The 20489-nt window shown below is 42.4% G+C and overlaps 1 protein-coding gene across 2 annotated transcripts in view; it reads left to right on the top strand.

Moving 5' to 3' along the window:
- The first annotated feature begins 2163 nt into the window (after positions 1 to 2163).
- The window catches only part of HDAC11 (histone deacetylase 11), a 44767-nt gene continuing 26441 nt past the window's right edge, over positions 2164 to 20489 (top strand). Inside the window, exons 1-3 of one of the 2 annotated variants that reach the window (XM_036737666.1) lie at positions 2164 to 2251; positions 5039 to 5187; positions 6526 to 6626. In XM_036737666.1, the coding sequence (XP_036593561.1) occupies positions 2250 to 2251; positions 5039 to 5187; positions 6526 to 6626 (252 nt within the window). In that variant the 5' untranslated portion in view covers positions 2164 to 2249. Of the gene's footprint in view, positions 2252 to 2782; positions 3142 to 5038; positions 5188 to 6525; positions 6627 to 20489 lie in introns of those variants that run through there. The other variant, XM_036737667.1, reaches the window with a different exon arrangement.

The raw sequence follows: 20489 nt of genomic DNA, 5'->3' as shown, positions 1-20489 counted from the left end.
TCTATTTTAATTCTTTATGCTTAATATGTCCAGATTCCTGGTTTTGAGGAAAGACCAGTGAAGTATGACTTATTGGGCACAATCTGCCAGGATGCACTCTTATATTGAATATATGATGTATCATATATATAATATATTATTATATTATAAAGGCCAAAAGATGCTAACTTTAAGAGAAATCTACGTAAAAGAAACATATGTCCATGAGAGAATCATAGGAAAGATCACAGAGTTAGGGCTTTAAGGGACCACAGAGGCTATTTTGGGCAAGGAGCCCCAGAGCACATCTAATCCAGTCCTCTCTTTTTACAGATGTGTAACTGAGTCCTGGAGAGGTTAAATAAGTTGCCCAAAATCACACAGATGGTAAGTGGTAGAATCGTGATTCAAATCCAGGTCCCTGAATCCCAAATCCAGTGGTTTTTTTTTTCTATTCTACTACACTCTACTAAAGATCACTAGGTGGTACGATGGATAGAGCACTGGAACCAGAGTCAGGAAGTCTTGGGTTCAAATGTGACCTCAGACACTCAGTGTGTTGCCTTGGGCAAGTCACTTAACCTCTGACTGCCTCAGTTTTCTTCACTGTAAAATGGGGATAATAATAGCATCTACCTCCCAGGGTGGTTGTGAGGTTCAAATGAGATAATATTTGTAAAGTGCTTGGCACAGTGCCTGGAACACAGAGAGGGCTGTATAGATGCTCATTTCCTTCCTTATTTCCTGCCTAGTCTTGCTACCATTAAGATGGAGGTAAAACAAAAATTCTGGGGTGGTCAAGGCTTGGTCCTAATTAGTGCTTCACAAACATTGCCCCTCTAGCTCCAAATACTAAATCCTATGGTTTCTTCCCTGACTTGACTTGTCTCTCCCTCTCCTCTCCTATGGCTAAGTCCTATGACTGATCCCCTTCTATTTCACCTCCTTTCTCCTGTATCTGATTCCCTTCCAGCAAGCCTCCTCAGGATAGTGCCCACAATCAGTAAAGGGTACCCCTACATTCTGAGTGGCTTGGCCTTGCCTCCTCACTCCCACAACAGCAGCCCTGCAATCCAGCCCCCTTCTCCTCTGTCCTCTCTTCCTACACTTCAAGGCCCTCTGCTAAGCATGGAAGAAAAGAGTTCTGAAGGGAGGAGGGATATGGAGTTCTCCCTTCTGAAGGACTCTGTGGGGACCATTGTAAAGAAGTTTTGAACTGGGAGTCAGAAAACCTGGGTACAAGCCACTCCTGCCTGGGTTGGCTACAGGTTCCTTGGGTGACTGTAGACAAGTCAATTCACTTCCCCTTATACTGATCTTCAGTTTCTTCATCTTTTAAAAAGAGGGATCTACGAAGCAAATTTTTTTTTTTACTTTATCTTTCTCGTGTGTGTGTTTTGTCTGTGTTTTCTTTTGAAACATGGCTAATAAGGAAATATATTTTGCATGAATGCACATTGCTTGCCTTCTCAAGGAGGGAGAGGAGGGAAGAAGGGAGAGAATTTGGAATTCAAAATTTTAAAAATGAATGTTAGAAATTGGTATTACATGTAATTGGAAAGAATAAAATATAGAAAATGTCATAAAAAAACAAAATAAATAAAAAGAGGGAGTTAGATAAGGTGACCTCTGTGGTCTGTTTTAACTCTAATATTCTGTGACTCAAGTTTTAGATAGCAGTGGACTAGATTTGAAGTAGAAAAACCTGATTGGAAGCCATGCTGTTAGTTGTGACCACTGCTGATGTCCCACCACTTTTCCCGGCCGCAGTTTCATCTCTAGATCTAGGGGTGAATGTTGACTTAATTCACTTCCAGCTCCAAATCCTTTGATCCGTTTTTAGAGATAGGTTTCCAGAGCCTTAGCCGCTGATGCTTCTCTGAGGCCAGAAGACACTTGCATTGAAAGGCAGTCTGATTCATCAGGGGCTGGTGTCTGGCGTGGGTGTCTTTAATCCCACTAGGAAACCTTCGGTTTGTGGATTTCACACAGGGGGGCGGGGCCTCATCATAGCCCCGCCTTCTGAAATTGACTAGGGATGGTTAGGTGGGGCCTTATCTCAGCACTGGGTGTGACTTGGGTTTTCATCCTTCTGTGATGCAGCCTTGCGGAGGGGCGGGCGCCTCTCCTAAGCCCCGTCCCCGGTGACGTGGGGGGCGTGTCCCCCATGCTGCCCCCGCCCCTGCTGGCCCCGCCGGCCTCTGCTTGGCCCAGTACAAAGTCCGGGCGGTGACTGCAGGTGGCGGGTCTGCCGCAGGCCCGGCGGGGGGATGTGAGTAGCGTGCGGGCTGGGGCTGGGCTGGGGTACTGTGTCCAGGGAGAGCGACCCGAGGGGCTCGGGGGAGCGGGGAGGCTTTATGTCCCTTTGCCTGGCAGCTTGACCAAGTACCTGGGCGTTGCGGGCCCGATCCTCTTCCAGATCGCAGTCGTGGCTGCCACGAGCTCTCCTAGGAAAGTGGAAGCTGGATGCCACCGCCTCCTCCTCCGCGCGTGGGAGGGGTGGGGGCCACCACGTGGACAGACAGCTGGTCCGGGGACGGGGGTCAGCAAGAAGTGGCAGGCCTAGGTGACAGGCCCTGGTGCCTGGGTGTGGGCTGCGGAGTTGCAGACACTACATACTCGGGGCTGCTCTCCGCAGAGGCACGTCGCCTTCCTCGGGCTGTGATTTTTTTCCCCCAGGGTTGAGGTTCTCTGGGGAGTTAAATGTCCCCGAGTCCTCCTCCCCGCTCCCACCCACCCCTTACTGCTCCTCTGGGGGGAAAAGCCTAATACAAGCAGTGAGGGACTCTGGGAATGTAACTCCAGTCCACCGCCTTCTCTGGTCAGTGGGAAGAAAGACCAAAATGGCAGGGGGGGTTGGGCTGGTGGCCTTTGCCAGAGGTTGGCACTGGGATTCACAGGAGCTTTTCAAAAGGACAGCCAGTGACTGGACCCAAAGATGCCGCGGGAAAGGAAAAAGCAGCTGCCGTGGCCCATAGGGATCCTGGACTCGGGGGATAGAGAGGAACATATGGCAGCTGTGGCTAGGGAGAGGAGACGGGAGACTCTCGAGGAGCCTGGGCCTCTGGTTCATGAGTTTGGTAGCTTTAGATCTAGAAGAGAACTTAAGTAGACTAGCTGAATTCCCCCTCATTTAACAGAAGAGAAAATTAACTCGAAGAGGTAAGTAACTTCCTCAAGGTCACATGTAGTAAGAGCTGGAACCAGGGTTTGAAATGTAGGCTTCCTCCAAATCCTTCTCTTTGGCTGCAAAGACATTCTGCTTCTCCAACTTCAGACCTCTATTCCTCTCCTCTCCTCTCCTTTCCCACCGCATACACTGAGGCTTTCTTATATGTTGAAGTGTTTAGTCTTAAAAAATCACAGCATGGTGTCATGGAAAGAACATAGATAGCATGGGAAGTCTGGAGGCTGGGTTCTATTTCTGGCTTTGTGGTGAATTTACTGTTTGACCTTGGGAAAATTACTGTCTCCTTCTGGGCTTCACTTTTCTCTTTGGTGACATAAGAGGCTTGAACCAGATGACTTCGAATGTCCCTTCCAGCATTAATCATTGGGTGGCTCATACACTGATATTGATAATGACCTGGTTTCTAGTTGGTGTTAGAACTGCTAGGGTAGCCTTGGCAGGTGGGCCAATCATAGCCCTGTATGCATGGGACCAAATGTGGTAATGGAGAAGATATGATAAACAGCTCCAGTCTCTTTGTTTATATAGTTTTAATTTTTTAAATTATAATTTTTCCTCAAATGCCTCCTCACCTATTGTATTTTCTTCACAGCAACTTTATGAGATAAATAAGGGGGAAGGGGTAGTAGTATTGTCACAATTTATGATGACTTGAAACAAAACCCTGCTCTGACATCTCCAAGTGACCTAGTGGCGACTGAGTTTTATTACATTATGCTAGGACAACATAAGCTCTGGCATTGCTCACAGTGTTGATCATCAAATCTGAAAGATCTTGGTTCCTATTCTGCCTCAGACATATACCAGCTGAAGGACTGTGGAGAAATCTCTTCACTTTGTTCAGTCTCAATTTCCTCATCTGTGAAATGGAAGTAATAATTCTTGTGGCACCTTCTAGATGTGAGGATCACAGGATTATAGATTTTGTGTGGGAAGGGACCTCAGAAGCCTTAAGTCCACCCCCTCATTTTACACATGAGGACACAGAGGTTTAGAGAAGGCAAATCACTTGCCCAAGGTCACACAGGTAGTAAGTGGCAGAGGCTGGATATGAACCTTGGTCCTCTTGACTTCAAAGGCAGTGGTCAGGTGGAACTTTGAAATCTTGGCTCTCTTCTGGAGGACTCTAGTTCTGACAGATGCTTTTGCCAGGGATTGGTGAAACACCTGATAGCCTGCCTCCTCCGGATCAGAAGTTTGGGGAGTTTTGGACCTGGTGATTTCTGAAGTGCCCTTCTCCCCCAGCTTTAAAATTCCATGATTCTACCATTGTGCTATGAGAAATGATTAGCAGGATGCTCTCAGAAAAATTTGGAAAGGCTTACATGAACTAACGAAAAGTAAAATGAGGAGAACCAAGAGAACGTTGGACACGGTGACAGCAATATTGCAAGATGATCAATTGGGAATGAATTAACTGTTTTCAGCAATACAATGATCTAGGACGATGCCAAAGGACTTAGGATGAAAAATGCTATCCACCTCCAGAGACAGAACTGACTGAGTCTGAATGCAGATCAAAACATACTTTTAAAATTTTTCCTTATTTTTCCTGGTTTTTTTGGGGGGGTCTGTTTTCTTTCTCAACTTGACTTATATGGAACTATATTTTGTGTAACTGCACATGTATAACCTGTATCAAATTGCTAGCCTTCTCAATGAGGAGGGAGTGGAGGGAAGTTGGGAGAGAATTTAGAACTCAAAATAAAAAAAAGAATGTTAAAAATTGTTTTTGCATATAATTGAAGAAAAATAAAATATTAAATATAATTTTTAAAAGAATCTTGCTATTACAAAAAAAAAGATTCCATGATTCCGTGTGTTCTGAGTTGGTATTCTTTCCATTTTTCTTTCTGTCTTTGCCTCAAGGCCTCACGACACCCAGCTGTACCAAGAAGTGTCAAAGAACTGCTGGCCCATTGTCTACTCTCCAAGATACAACATCACGTTCTTGGGCTTGGAAAAGCTCCATCCATTTGATTCTGGGAAATGGGGAAAAGTCGTTGGTTTTTTGAAAGGTAAAAGCAGGCCTTTCTCCCTGACCTCAAATACAGACAGCTTCAAAGTAATCCTGTAGCAAAATTATGGGAAATACTGGTGAAGCTTGTTTTCAGTGACCTTTACCTTTCTTTTCAGTTTGTCTTCACCATGTTTTAAAAAAAATTTCCCCCCATGTTTGGAGTATGATTCTGTACAACAGGGCAGTAAGGTCATGTAGTGGATAGAATGCTGGGCCTGGAGTCAGGAAGACTCTTCTTTGTGAGTTCAAATCCAGCCTCAGATAGTTATTAGCTGTGTGACCCTGGGCTAGTCACTTCACCCTGTTTGCCTCAGTTTCCTCATCTGTAAAATGAGCTGGAGAAGGAAATGGCAAACCACTCTAGTGTCTTTGTTAAGAAAACCCCAAGTGGGGTCACAAAGAGTCAGACATGGTTGAAAACAACTGAAATAACAAATTATTGCGACATTTATTAAGTACCTACTGTATATAGAGCACTGTGCTAGTTTACTGATCTGCACTGTTCCCTCTCATTTCTATGTCTTCTATCTATTCTGCATGGGTTTTTTTTTAACCTTATTAACATATTGTTTCCCCCTTTGGAATGTAAGCTCCTTGAGGGCAAATAGTTGTTTTTTCTTTCTTTCTTTCTTTTTTTTTCTCTTTTGGTATTCCCAATGCTTACCACAGTGCCTGGCACATGGTAAATGTTTAATAAATGTTTATTGACTGACTCAATAGCCAGCACCGCTGTTTGGAATATCCTTCTTCTCTTTAACCATCCATTTAGACCTAACTCAAATGCTATATCCTCAACAAAGTCTTCTCTGATCCTTTTTTTATTGGTGGGAACTTTATCCCTCAGACTCTGCGCAACACTTTGTTTTGAAATTCTCTAGCTAGGAATTTTGTATCTCCCCCAACACTGTGCTCTGCATGCAGTAGGTACTTAGTAAATATTTGTTGTATCGTATTATACCACCTCCCCTGTCCCTCTTGCCCGGCACTGAGAGTATCAGTGTCTTATTTTTATTGAGTCTGAGACCATCCTCCTGTAGAAGGTTAAACTTCTTGAGGGTAAGGGACTATTTTTGTATTGTATCCCCAGTCCCTAACCCAGCACTTGTAGTAAACGCTTAATAAATACTTTGAATTGAATTAAATCAACAGCAGATGGACCTAGCCTCTGAACTTCAATTTATGTGCATATAATAATAGCTATTTTGAACTGGGGGCTCATTCTGAAGGCCTCAAGGGTATAGCCAGTGAGGCTTTAGGCTGGCAAGGCAAGGGCTGATTTTTCCCTGGGCTTAACTCTTGGAAGATATGTGAAGGGTGTGGTTTATTTTGGTTACAGAAGAAAAGTTCCTTACTGATGTCATGATGGTGGAGGCCAGAGAAGCCACTGAGCAAGACCTGCGGGTGGTGCACACACAAAGATACTTGAATAGGCTGAAGGTAAGGAAGAATGGAGTTCCTTTGGCCAGGCCTGTTTTGAATGGGTTTCCAGGCATGAGGCTCTCTTGCTGTTTCCTGTGTTCTCTCTTGACTTTCTTCTCTATATCCCCATTGGTCTCCCAATCAGTGTAGGAGATGGTTTGGAGTCCTGGAGGTCTCTAGAACTGGGGCAGTTCTTTCCTTCCATGCTGAAACACCATGTCTAGTTACTTTGGATTAATGAAGCCAATGTTGAGGTGCTGATTTTTTTTGTCTTTCCTCTATTTTATGCTGTCAGCCACTGTTTGGGGTCAGAGTTGAGAAAAGGTAATAGTTTCTCCCATGGGATCTTGTAAAGGCTCTAAAGAGTCGTAGTGAGCCAAAGTCCAGTTGAGATGGACATGAATGAATGACAAGGTCCATCCCAGGATTCATCAATGTTGCCTGTCTCTCTAGGATAGCCCATTGCAGGAACCCATTTTAAACAGATCACCCTTTAGAAATACCTTGTAAGTCACCAAACATAACTGTCAGACAGAGTTTAACAGTTTCTTTTACTTCAAAATAGGCAATCTTCCTAGAGTGAGAGCTTCCTTCTCTTTCACCCCGCATTAATTTTCTCTTTGAGCAATCAGCCACCTTTCTCTCATCACACAGACATCCAGGAGTTCTGGTATGAAGTTTCCATAGGCCTATTAACAAGATTCAGTTCAATCCAGCAGGTTTCTGGAGTGCCTACTATATATAAGACACAGGTAACACTCTGAGCTACCTGACAATGCCCTGTGGTAGTTTGGGACCTTTGCCCAGTAAGATGTACCAAGGACTAGTGGTAATGGATTGCTGTTTAGAAGCTAGTATGAGGGATATTTCCAGGGTATATTATGGTAGTTCATAGATATATAGAGAAGTAAATAATTAAGATAATTCTAGACCCTCCTCGAATGTATGATTCTTATCTACTGTGCTAGAGTTCTTCCTCTAGGTCTTTGTACATTCCAAGAGTAGTCCTTGGGCCACCCATTATCCCTCATTCTTATCAAATCTCTTTTTTATAATCATACATTTCCCAGAAGACCTCCCTTATGGCACTTCTTGCATATACAGTCAACTCGTCATCTATTACATGCAGGGTCACTGTTAGAAATATGCTGAGTACTTGTCCACAAAATTTATCTCTTCATTGTCTTTTGTGTCACCTGCAACTTTATCTCTTTAGAGATTGTGGTATCCTGAGCTTTGCAGTCTTTGCAGCTTGAGAGCCAAGAGAATATTTGTATTTAAAAGATGGGTTTTTGCACTAAAGGGCAGCTTGTGATTGTACCATGCTTTCCCACATGTCATCTAGCCTACTTTCTTCCTCCTATTCATTCTTGGACCCAACTTTTTTGTCCTTCTGCAGTATTTGTCTCATATGTAGAGACTGATGGACTAACTGGAATTGTTTAGACAGTAGACAGTTTTTTCATCCATTTAATTCTTCTATATGGATTAAGTCTGTATCTTTTGAGTAATTATGGCTCCCACTGAGGGGCTCTTGTAATGTTCTGGGACTGAATAACAATCAACCCAATAATATCTGCAAACAGTTGCATCTAAAGGACCTTGCTATCTATAGGAATATTCTCCTCTTCCATTTGAACCATGTGTAGGTGATCCTCCATGATAGGATGGACACTTTTGGCAATTATTCATCTCTCTTTTTTATGCTTTGTTTGATATTTATAAGCAAGGGACCATTGAGCAGAGTTGGCTCTGTAGTTTGCATTTGCCAAGGACTATTATATGATTTTAATGTACATTTGAGAGACTTCTTGTTAGATGAGGGCCTTTAAGGCTCTCTCTGTGTGTGTATATGCAACATGTGTGCATGCATATGGGTGTGCATGTGCGTGTTGTTTGTGTGTAAGTCAACAAACACAAAAGATAGGAAGATATATTGTTCTCTCTTTGCCTTTCAGAGAACTGGGTAGCTGTAAAGCTGTGTTTCGTGGTACATTACTACTTCTGAAAGTCTGCTGATTCCTTTCTCATATTTTCATAAAGGTTATCCTCAGTATGTTTGTAGATTATTCTCATAGTCATTTTTATAAAGGTGAAAATGTAGTCATATGATGGTAGTTATCAGGGTTCTTTTGGTAGCCTCTTTTGGGTAGTCAGAGTATCCATGAATTTTTCCATTATTTTGATTTCTTTCTCTGAATATCTTGGCAAATGATCTTTTAAGACTTTCAAGATTGTGTTTCCTTCGAAACATCTTAAATGTCATCTTAACTTTCTCCTGTAGTCAAGGACTGAGGAATTAGGATACAAACAGAGTCATCGATGATGATGATGAAAATAGATCATTATGGAATCATTGGAAGGATCATTGGAAGTTTTGTTCAATTTTCTATCTGTTCATTGCTACACAGCCAGTTTTGCCTCTAAATGCTCTCAGGATGATGTGGTTCAGTTGGAGTTCATGCCAAGCTTTTGAAGACTCACTTTTGCTTGTATTACTTTTCACTGTTTTATGAGGTGATAACTACTAGTTATTTTCCATTATTCTTTTTTGTTTTACAAAAGAGTTTGTATCCTAATTTCTTGTTACCCTTGGCTTCCATATACCCTTTGGCAAAGGCATCGTATGTTTGTTGACTAAGGCAGTTTCTGGGTACCTTTGGCCTTTCACTGTGGCAACTACTTTACAATGACTAAGCTTTTGTAGGGAATGGTGATAGTCAAAATCTTTGTTTTTCTTCCCTTTTTTGGCCCTACCTTATTTGTCAGGCAATATGTTCTCAAGGCTGTCTTCTCCTCTTTATCCTTTCTCCCGATTGAATGCTAATTTTGACTGCTGCTTTAACTGATCAGTGGTCTGAAAACACAATGACAATTGATTCTGCTGTGACTCTCAGAGGAGTAGTCATTTTCCTGTCTATTAAGATACAGGTTATTTGATATGTGTGTGTGTGTGTGTGTGTGTGTGTGTGTCTCATTTGTCATGTCCAGGGCCTCCTTATGCTCTTAAAGTATTTATGACATGTAGACCTGAGTTTTCAAAGTAGCCTAAAATCCCTTGGTCTCTTTCATTTCTAAAAACTAAGTAATATTTTCTGACTTTCTTCCCCACCCCCATCTTCTCCTGTGGCCATTAAAGTCTCCAAGTATTAAAGTGTATGATAACTTGGTTTAGATAATTTTTCCCAAGTCCTTCTTAATGGAATTTCTCTCCTTCTTCATCCTTTTCAACACATTTGTCAGTGCACAAGTGTCAATTAATGACTTGCTTATGCTCATCTTGAGCATCATAAGATAAGATGACCAAGTATCCCATGAAATGTTTTTTGACGCCTTTGGTTTCACCATAAAACCAGCTCTGCCAAATCTTTTGTTTGCCTCCACAAGAACTTGACTGTAGCTTTCTTTTTTCTTTTGATTTCATTTCCTTTAAGAACATCAACATTGATGTAGTTGTGTTCTTTAAGAATGTCTTTGGCTTAATAAGTTGGTCGCTGGACAAAGTTCTTACCAGTAGGCCGCCTACAGTTAGGTGAATGTTTATAGAGGATCTGTAAAATTGTAATTCTTACCCTTTCTCTACCCCATTTTCCACCTCCAGCCCTATGGAAGGGGCCCACATAAGACTAAGGACCATTTTGGATTTTTCTTGATTTCATGAGTTCCCATGGCCAAAGACTTCATCACTTACTGCCCAAGCTATTGGTGCTAACTCTCCCTCTATTTAGTTACCTTTGTCCTCAGACATCAGAATGGGTTAGGGACCATTCTCAAATATTTCCCAGCATAGTTGGCACTGCCAGAGCTTTCAGTCTCTTGAAATAGCTTTTGATAATCCAGGGCTATCACCATGCCATGGTAAGAAATTAGAACAGAATTTTGTATAAGGGAAAACCTCCTTTCTTTGTGTCTGGAAAGTGATACTTGTATTTTCCTGGCACTGATAGAAAAAACTCAGAGACAACATAGAGCTTCAAAGCTTCCCTAATTATCTTGTGTATCTTTAAAAATGGTAATAATTTGACCAAAATTATTTTTTAAAAGAGCCTCTTAGGGCCCTTTGATAGTAGTTCAGGGTCAAGCAATGAGATTACAGTAATGACATGTGGTAGGTGGGTGGGTGCAACTTTTCTGAGAGATTCAGCCACCTTAACTTGTTAGATTCGGTAGAAGGGAGACTGGCAACATTCCTGAAAGTCATTAGATCAATCAGCAAATCTTTATTTAGTAATATACCTGTTCTCCAGGCTCTAGTTCCCCTCTGCTCACTGGAAAATACTTTGTATATATTTTTTATTTATTTGTCCATGCTGTGCCCCCTCCCCAATAGAATGTGAACTTCTTGAGGGCAGAGACTGTCTAATTTTTGTCTTTTTATCTGCAGTATCTAGTGGAGGACATGGCACATAGTAGGCACTTCATAAAGCCTTACTGAATGAATGGATGAATGAATGAATGAATCAATGAATGAACGTTCACACCTCTGTGTTGTAGGGGAGACAACGGAAGGAGGCAAGGTCCTTGTCCTAAAAGAACTCTGTTTGGTAGCATGGGATCTGCCTCCCCTTTCCCCACCTCCCCACCAGAATACAGTTAGAGGATGATGGATGACAGTATCATTAGCTACTAGTGGAAAGGAAGATGGCTGAGGAGGAGGAGGAGGAGAAGGGAGATGAGGAGGAAGGGGAGGTGGAGGAGGAGGGGGAGGAGGAGAGAAATGAGGTAGAAATGAAAAGGGATTAAAAGTGTTTCTCATCTCTTAGCCAATTAATAAAAATTGATCTTCTACTCTTCTCTTTCCTTTTCTGTGTTCCCTACCCTCTTGGGGCCTTTCCTCCATTTTCCTCCTGTATAGATTACCTTCCTGGGTAGTATCCAAGGCCCAGATCTTTGAAACCTCTAGTCTAAACTTCTGGCCTTGCGTCCTGTCCCCTTAGGGTCCTGATTTCTACTAGGACGAATCTGATAAATTCTTCTCTTCCCAAAGTGCTAATATTTTACACAAAGTTGCTAATAATAACTTACTGATAATATTTAATACAAAGTTGCTATTAATAGCTTGCTAATAATACCCTTAATATTTGTGCCTTAACGGAGTTTTGCTGCCTTAGCCCAAAGGCAGGAGCTGTATCAGCTAGGGCCAGAGACAGATCTCTGGGGAAGGAGGAGCAGGGGTGCATTTAGATCTTCTTATCAACCAAGAGCATTTATTAAGTCCTACCCTGTGCCAGGCACTGTGCTATGTGCTGGGAGTGCCGATACAAGGAATGCAACATTCTGTACTCTCAAGGAACTGCTGTTCCATTGGAGGAAACAACAGATACATAAAGAAATATATGCAGAATAAATATAAAGAGGAAAAGTATAAATTTATACAAGGCTGTTTGGAAGGGAGGGAACTTTATGAAGTTGAAAGGCTTCATGTAGAAGCTAGTGTTCAAACTGTGTCTTGGAGGAAGAGAGGGATTCATTGAGGCAGAGGTGAAGGGGGAGTGCATTCCAGGCATGGAGGTAAGAGATTGAGGGCTGTGTAAGAGCATCAGAGAGATATTGTCAGTTTTGTTGTATCCTAGAGTTTTGTTGTTGTTGAGTTGTGTTTTGTTGCTGTTGAGTTGTTTTAGTCCTGTTCAATTCTTTGTGACTTCATTTGGGGTTTTCTTGGCAAAGATACTGGAGTGGTTTGCTATTTCCTTCTCCAGCTCATTTCACAGATGAAGAAACTGAGGCAAACAGGGTGAAGTGACTTGCTCAGGGTCACATAGCTAGTAAGTGTCTGAGGCCAGATTTGAACTGACAAAGAGGAATCTTCCTGACTCCAGTCCCTGTGCCCACCTCGCTGCCTATCCTAAAGTTTAGAGGGGGAGAAATAAACAGTGAGGCTAGAAAGGTAGTTGGGACCAGATTGTGAAAGGTTTTGAAAGTTAAACTGAAGAGTTGGTGTTGCATCCTAGGGGCAAGAGAGAGCCACTGGCATTTATTGAGTACAGGTGTTAGGTGGTTGGATCTCCATTTAAGGAAAGTCCCTTTGGCAGCTATGGCATGAATGGATGTAAGTGAGGAGAGACTTGAGTCAGGGAGAGGAATTAGGAAGCCTTTGCAATAATCTAGATGAGAGGTGGTGAGGATCTACTTAAGTTCTGTCTGCCTTAGTGTCCTCCTCTGTATAATGGGGACAATATTGGTACCTCCCTATCACGGCTGGGAGTATAAAGTGAGATGATATTTGTCGAGTTGCTTTTGCTAAGCTTAAAGCACTATATAAATGCTAGTCACTATTTTGTGGTTGTTGCTGCTGTCATTATAGTGATGGCTGTGTGAATAGAGAAAAGAGGTCCGATGTGACAGATGTTTTAGAGGTAGAAATGGCAAGATTGGGCAATTGATTGGATATGTGGGGTGAGGGAGAATGAGGATGATGCCAGGGTTATAAATCTGAGGAACTGGAAGAAAGATGGAGATTAGAGGAAGGATAATGAGTTGTATTTCTTTCATGCTGGGTTTGAGATGCTTCTGGAACATCCAGCTTGAAATTGTCCGAAGGACAGTTGGTAATGCTGGACAGCATTTCAAGCATAAGAGAATGACCTTAGATGTATAAATCTATGAGTCATATGAACAAATTAAACCCATGGGAGCTGAAGGTATTACCAAGAGAGAGTTTAGAGAGAGCCCTGGATAGAGGCTTGGAGAATAATACTTAGGGGCAGGGGCTGGGGGGTAGATGACAGATAATGAACCAGCAAAGGAGACTAGAAGGATGAGGTGGACAGATAGGATAATCAGGAGATAGAGCTGTCATGAAAACCCAGAGAGGAAAGAGGATGAGGAGAAGAGGGGTCAGTAGTGTCAAATGCAGCAGACAGGCCAAGTAGGAAGAGGACTGAGTCAGATTTGGCAGCTAAGAGATCATTGGTAACTTTGCAGAGACCTGTTTTAGTTGAGTAATAAGGGCTGGAAGCCAGATTGCAGAGCCTCAAGGAATGAGTGAAAGGTAAGAAAGTGGGAGCCGCAAGTGTAAACAGAGTCTTCCAGCATTTGACAGAGCGCGGGGAGGGAGATGATAGCTTGAGGTGATAGTAGGTCCAGTGAAGGTTTTTTAAAAATGGGGAGGCTTGGGATATTTGAAAGTAGCACGTAGCATATATTTGGGCAACTCCAATTATAGGGAGATCTGTCCCTTTTGGGGAGAAAAAGCACAAAACCACTAAGAATGAGGTAAAGAATTTTATTTATACTTTGTATTTCAATTGAGGGTTTATTGTGGTCTCTTAGTTGACATCCTGGAGAATTTCAACAACAATTCTGTGAATATTTGTGAAGTATCTACTGTTTGTAAAGCACTGATCTAGGTATATTACTCTCCTGAAGAAATGCTCACTTAGATTCTTCCCAAGTCCTTTAATGGGGTTCATGGGCAGGACCCTTTTCTGTCTGATCTTTTGTCCCAAGACCCAGTCCATGCAAAGGATGGTACTCTACTGGGTTTCACAGTACTTGATTCCCTTTGCCTGGGGAAGGACATAGCCCAGAATACACCTGAACATTGTGGAACCCTGAATCTTCTTCCTTTCTTTGGCCTGGGGTTTGGTGACTTACCTTTACTATATGTGTATCCCACACATATGCCTCACTACTGTTCTCTTAAGTTTGGGCTCACTCTTCCCATGGATACTGTGTGCATTGACTCAGTGCATCCCACATTTGTTGGGGAGGATGTTTTGTAGCCACTGCTCTTAATATGGCATCTTAGTAAATGTCTTTGCTAAGAGCTCATTGTGTCTCCTGGCTGATTGTTAATGAGAAACTTTAGAAACACAGCCCATACAGCTGGGCCCCAACCCCAGAGTGCAAATTTGGGAGTGTCCTAGGAGTCCTAAAGGATTTGTGGGGAGGTATTTCCTTTCTATGGGGTGGAAGAATCAAGGCGTTTTGGGATAAATTGTCTGAGGTAAACTAGGCTGTCAGCAGGCCTGGTCAACATGTCATGGCCTCTATTTTCTCCCCCCATCAGAGGCTAGACCAGAGGGACCAGTGATACCTCAGTCAATTGAGTCACATTTCCTAGTTAGAGGAGGAAAGTGTATGTATGTGTTTGGGAGTGAAGGTAGAAGGAAGATGGGTAAGATTTAGTTGGGTCTTAGCTAGGGGCTGGCATTGCTTACAGGCTGGGAGCCTGCTGTATCAGTGAGCACAGTAGCCTGGGGAGAAAAACCCTGATTCACATAGGTGTGGGGAAAGAGACTGACAATGAATGAATTCCATAGCCCCATCATTCCTACACCTTCCCTTCTTCACCATGTCCCATCACCCATTCCTTGGCTTGTTTCCCTATTTCTTTTAATATCTTCCAGCTCCCCCACACACCTCTAACACATATACACATACATCTCCCATGGAAATGTTTCATGGCCGTTACAGTTAAAAAAATGCCCTCCTTTCCACCCAGATACATCACAGAGTATTAGAATCAGAATTCTGATTCAGTCCCAGAAGGGACTATGGGAAATAGCTTGGATTAGTGAAAAGGGCATTGGGATGGGAGAGACATTCTGAAGAAATCAAATCGGTTTGTGAAATAATTATATAGGCAACTGAAAAGGGAGGAAGTCCAGATTTCACAGAAGTTCTTGAGACTGAGAAAACATCAGTGCCATGAATAGACAGGAAAAATGTGAGGGGGCTTAGTCACTTTCCAGAAGAGCAGACAGGGTGGCTGATTTCTCTTGAGATATTTCCAAAATGGTCTTAGTCATGTTTATAAATTATAATAATATTAACACAACAATATAATATTTGTATGTAACTTTTAACTTTGTGAAAATGCTTTGACACGTCTAATTCCAATCACAAGACACTCATGTTAAGTAAGCATGGCAGTGACCATTGTCCATTTTTTATAGATTGAAAGCTGAGGCATAAAGAGATTTCCCAAGGTCATAGAGCAATCTTGTTTCCCATCCATTTTCTCTTCCCTCTTGACCACAGGGTTAAGATAGTGAAAAGGACCTTATGGTGGTGCAATAAGGAGTTGGATTTGTCCATTTAGTGGTTTTGGGAAGATGGTTTACCAAGTTATGGTTGGGAGGAGATGATACAGAAAGAGTCTAGATTAGAGGAAGAAGCGATCTTGTGTCCTGGCCAGGGGCACTATTATCATTGATTCTTTAGAAAGTCCTAACCAGCCTTGACCGATGCTCCTATCAGAACCTCCAAGAGAGGTTGGATCCCCTATATTTCGTTGGTGGCCTGATTCTGGGAAGAGTAGAGAAATACCATCATGAAATAGGTCAAGGGTAGGTCAGTTTATAGCCCCTGAGAACACAGGTCTGTACTGAGTCAATTTGGGGGCTCTTCTGGGAGACAAGTGTAGGTTAATTTGGGTTACCCCTGGGGGCCAGGTTGATGCCAAGTTAATGTAGATTTCTCTTATTGACCTAGGACTCCCTCTGTCCCCCTGGGCATCTCTTTTCATCCCAGGGCTGGGATAGAGCTAGTCCTGCATAGGTGGGCAAGAAGCTTTTAGATGTAGTCTTGTGAAGGAATTCAAGGTAGATTTTATATCTGACAAGGTGAGATGGCTGCTGAGTTAGGTCCTTGGCTGAATCTCACTGGCCTCATCCATACCCAGCTAGGCACACAACATATATGTATGTATTCATGGGCATTACATGCACATTCATCAGAATCTCACCCAGACACAAACATTCACGGCCATATACATATATACATATATATATATATATATATATATATACATACACAGATATGTATGTGTGTATATGTATATGTGTGTGTATTTACCCTAAACCTCTCCTTTTACCTGTCTAGTTATTTCACATTATTTGCAAGTAAGCAGAGAGAGAAGACTCATTCCATTGGTGGAGAGGGGAACTTCTTTAAAAACAAACAAAAAACCCATCTCAACTTGAATTCTGAATTATCTACCATAGGGCCAATTTCTCCATGAGACCAACATGAAGCTGTTACTCTGTCCCTAGGAGAAGAGCTATGCCCTAGGACTGCAAGGGTTCCTCATCTCCATCTCCTTCTTCCTCTCAGCTACTTTTGATGACTTCCTATTCCACAATATGGACAACTGTGGGGTACAAATGTCCGTGACATTGTAATCCCATGGGTTGGGGGCTCTTCATTAGCAATTAATCTTTTAAGTTGTTCAGAGCTGTTGGTGTTTCAGGGTCATTCTCACCAGCTGAAGTCTTTAACAGAGCTTCCATTAAATATATGTTATGAGCAGGTTCAGGACAGCAAATACACTGGCCAGAGTTGGGGTATCAGAGTCAGCCAACAGAAACACAATGTGAGATATTTGGAAGTATTCATAGCACTCCCAGCTCTGGCTATGTCAGGTTTCTATTGTCATTTCCTGGTGGCAGCAACTAGTTTCCTTTGTTGGCCAATAGCTGTGAGAATTCTAGATGGGCCAACTACAGCACAGACTCATTAAAAATGAAAGGGAAGATACCGAAGCTTAGTTCTTGAAAAAGACCTGTAACTCTTTGGCTGACAGCCTGGTATTTAACTGAAATAGTACATGACAAGGACTTCATGTGCAGAGAAAGGAGGAGAAGGGAGGAAGGCTAGGAAAACCTGCCAGGTGAATGAGGACCAATGTGCACTGCAGAGAGAGCTTAATTTATGTTACTGGGAATCCAAATACAGAAAGTGCAGTGACTTTCAAAGATTGGTGCTGGATACTCCCTCCTGGTTCTGCGTTTCTCAGCAAGTTGTCATATCTGACCTCCTTTATTAAATAACTGCCAATTTGGAAAATGATATTTCTGCCTTTTCCAGATATTTGAATATCTCTTTCTCTTACTTTTCTCCCTCCTTTGGCTGGCACTCAGAACTGTATCCTGGAGAGCTCTCCGGAGGTATCCTCATGTTTGAAACTGTCTCCATTCTTCACATCCTCTCCCCTTTGGGGCGGGCAAATCGAGCTGCTGCCACAGTCTCATACAGGCCATCCAGCTGTGTGTGTGTGTGTGTGTGTGTGTGTGTGTGTGTGTGTGTGTTGTACAAAATTCTGCTCCTGTCCTTCATCTCGTGGGTCTCAGCTTGGCAGCAGCTGGCTCCCCTGGGTTTTTCCCTGCATGGCTGTTTTGTTTGTGATGTGAACTGGTGTTGTATTCACTGCTTAAATAACAATGATGATAGAAGAATTAATAAAAGCTCAGTTGACATTGGGATTTGTCTTGTGAGAGGGCAATCTTACAGTAGTGATTTGGTTTGGACAGTGCCATGCTTTGGCCTTTTGATGAGAGTTTACTATATTTACTGCTGTGGGTGATTAGAAATGGGACTGTGGGTTGGTGGAGTAGGAACTTGAATTTTGGTGTTCTTAAATCCAGGAAAGACAGGGTAAAATCTCATAGTGACAGTGAGAGGAAGGAGGATCATTGGAATGAGTCTAGCAATCTCACCTGGACCAAGGCTTTTTCCATAGTTTCTTTTGATTCCAAGTTCTGGTGAGGAGTGACACCCTTGATAAAAAGACCTAGATGCTATAACAATGAATTCCACCAAACTACTACCTATATTCTTTCAGGGAGCTCGAATGTAGTGGAATGTGCCATGGTTTGTGATATATTAGGACTAGGCAATGTTTGGGTGACCTAGAACCTGGGGTCATTATACTATTGAACTTTTCTAGGGTGATCGTAGAGAAAGGGTACTGTCAGATATTGGCATAACAGTTTGGAACATCCTAACAGAAGCAGAGAATTCCAAAATATTTGAAACAGATCCCAGTAGACGCATAACCTGGTCTATATCCAAATAAAAAAAAACCTCACTACAATATATCTGAGAAGTGGATCATCCAACCTTTTCTTAAAGAACTCCATTAAGGGGAAACTTCCTTCTACAACATACCCCCAAATGGTCAGCCACCTTTGGCATTGAAGGCCTCCAATCTCCTCTCCCCTCCCTCCCTTCCCTACTTCCCAGGGCAGCTCATTCCACTTTGGGGTAACTGATTGTTAGGAAATTTTCCCTTATATCAAGCCTAAATTTTTTTTCTTTGCAATTTCTACCCTTTATTTCTTGTTCTGCCCTTTGGAGCCAAGTACAAGCCCAAGCTCTGTTCCACCTGACAGTCCTTCAAGGACTTGATGATCTAGAAAGCCTAGAGGCAGCCTTGTTGCCTCAGTGAGTCCTGACTCCAAACTCTCGGCTTCCCAAAGGCTTTTTCGTCCTCAGGCATATACCCTTGCTCTTGTCCATGGATAACAAAAGTCACCATCAGGAGCAGGAACACGCTACCTTAGGACAAAAACAGAGCCCACATGTTAGGACTAGGAAGCCGGATAGAAAATTCTGGACTCAAGAGAAGGGATTTTAGGAGCAAAATTGAAGAGGATAATGCTGGTAAGAATCACACTTGGAGGTATGTTCTGCAATTGTTTTTTAAGATTCTGGTTCAATGGAAAGAACATTGGTTCTAGAGTTAGGTTCAAATTTTGCCTCTGGCACTTACTACCTGTGTGTCCTTGGAGAAGTCATTTTCCTTTCTTTGGGCCTCAGTTTCTTCATCTGTAATATGAGGAGAGGGGTTAAATTCAATGGTTTATGAAGCCCCTTTCAGCTCAAGGTCCATGGTCCCTTCCCCAACCCCCAACAACCTGTGCTCTCTAAGCTTTTCCTACCCCCATTTATCACCTCCTAAAGCTGTACTCAGGGCAGTTTGCCCATTCCTCCTACTCCTGTCTACTCTCAGCTGTGCACACATATGTACACTCAAACATAAAACGAATGTCAGGTCGATATGTTTTCTGCTATCTCCTCCCCATCCATTATATTTAATAGAAATCCCACTACTTCAACACCTGTGAATTGAGAAGAACCAAACATACTCTGAAATGACACTATTGGGCCTGATTCTCACAGGTTCCAGTTACTTGCTCTGAGGATATGGCCTTTCTCTAGGGTCCCTTCTTGTATTTATGACAGAAAGAAACATAATATTTGATTGTTGGGGTCTAGTCTCCCAACACTTTGGGCTATACATAGTCCCAAGGTGTCTGTTTTTTTCAGCTAGACATCCACTCTGCTGGTGGTTGTCTCAGTTAATGGTTTTTAGAGGGATGCCTTGGGGAAGGAGGGTGACATCAAACCTGAAGGGATCAGATGAAGGTACCAGAGAAAATCCCAGTGACCATCTCTTTCTTTCCCATCCCCAAAGGGGATGATGATCAGTTAATCAGCAAGCATTGATTAAGTGCCTATTTTGGGCAGGCACTTATGCATTAGTCTAGTATGGTTAAGGTCTGGGGACAGTCACAGTTCACCCTGGATTCTCCTCACTAGGGCTCATGCTCTAAGACATTTGGAGCATTGATTAGAAGCTTTTGGGTGTTGAGGCCATAAATATCAAAAATTCCACCTGAGGTCACATCCAGCTTTCTGAAAAGCCTAGCTACAAAAGAGATTATATGGTCCCAGAGAATCATAGACATAGCAAGATGAATTGACCTACCCAAGGCCCCACAGGGATCAAGCAGAAGACCCAAATTTGAACCCAGTGACTGTGGTTCCAAATGCAACCCTATTTCCATTAGTCCAACCTGGCTTGATTTTGTTTTATTCAGAGTATTTCTATTCTGTCATCTCCCTTCTCTGACAGTCCTAGCAAAGTGTTATGTGCTTAATGTTTATTCAATTAAATTTAATTTCTAGCATTCATTCATTCTTCTGTCAAGGATGTATTGGGAAGACTTGGCTTTTCTCATTAATGTCTAGTTCATAAATTGGAGATATTTCACCAAATATCCAAACCTTTCTTCCCTGTATTAATGTATTATGCATCTTCTTATCACTTGTGAATTTATTTTGACCCTATTTTAAGCCATAGCTAACCTCTTG

Source organism: Trichosurus vulpecula, chromosome 9, assembly GCF_011100635.1.
Source record: "Trichosurus vulpecula isolate mTriVul1 chromosome 9, mTriVul1.pri, whole genome shotgun sequence".
Lineage (NCBI taxonomy): Eukaryota > Metazoa > Chordata > Mammalia > Diprotodontia > Phalangeridae > Trichosurus > Trichosurus vulpecula.
The sequence above is the reverse complement of the archived record's forward strand: the minus strand, read 5'-3'. Positions and strand labels throughout refer to the sequence as shown.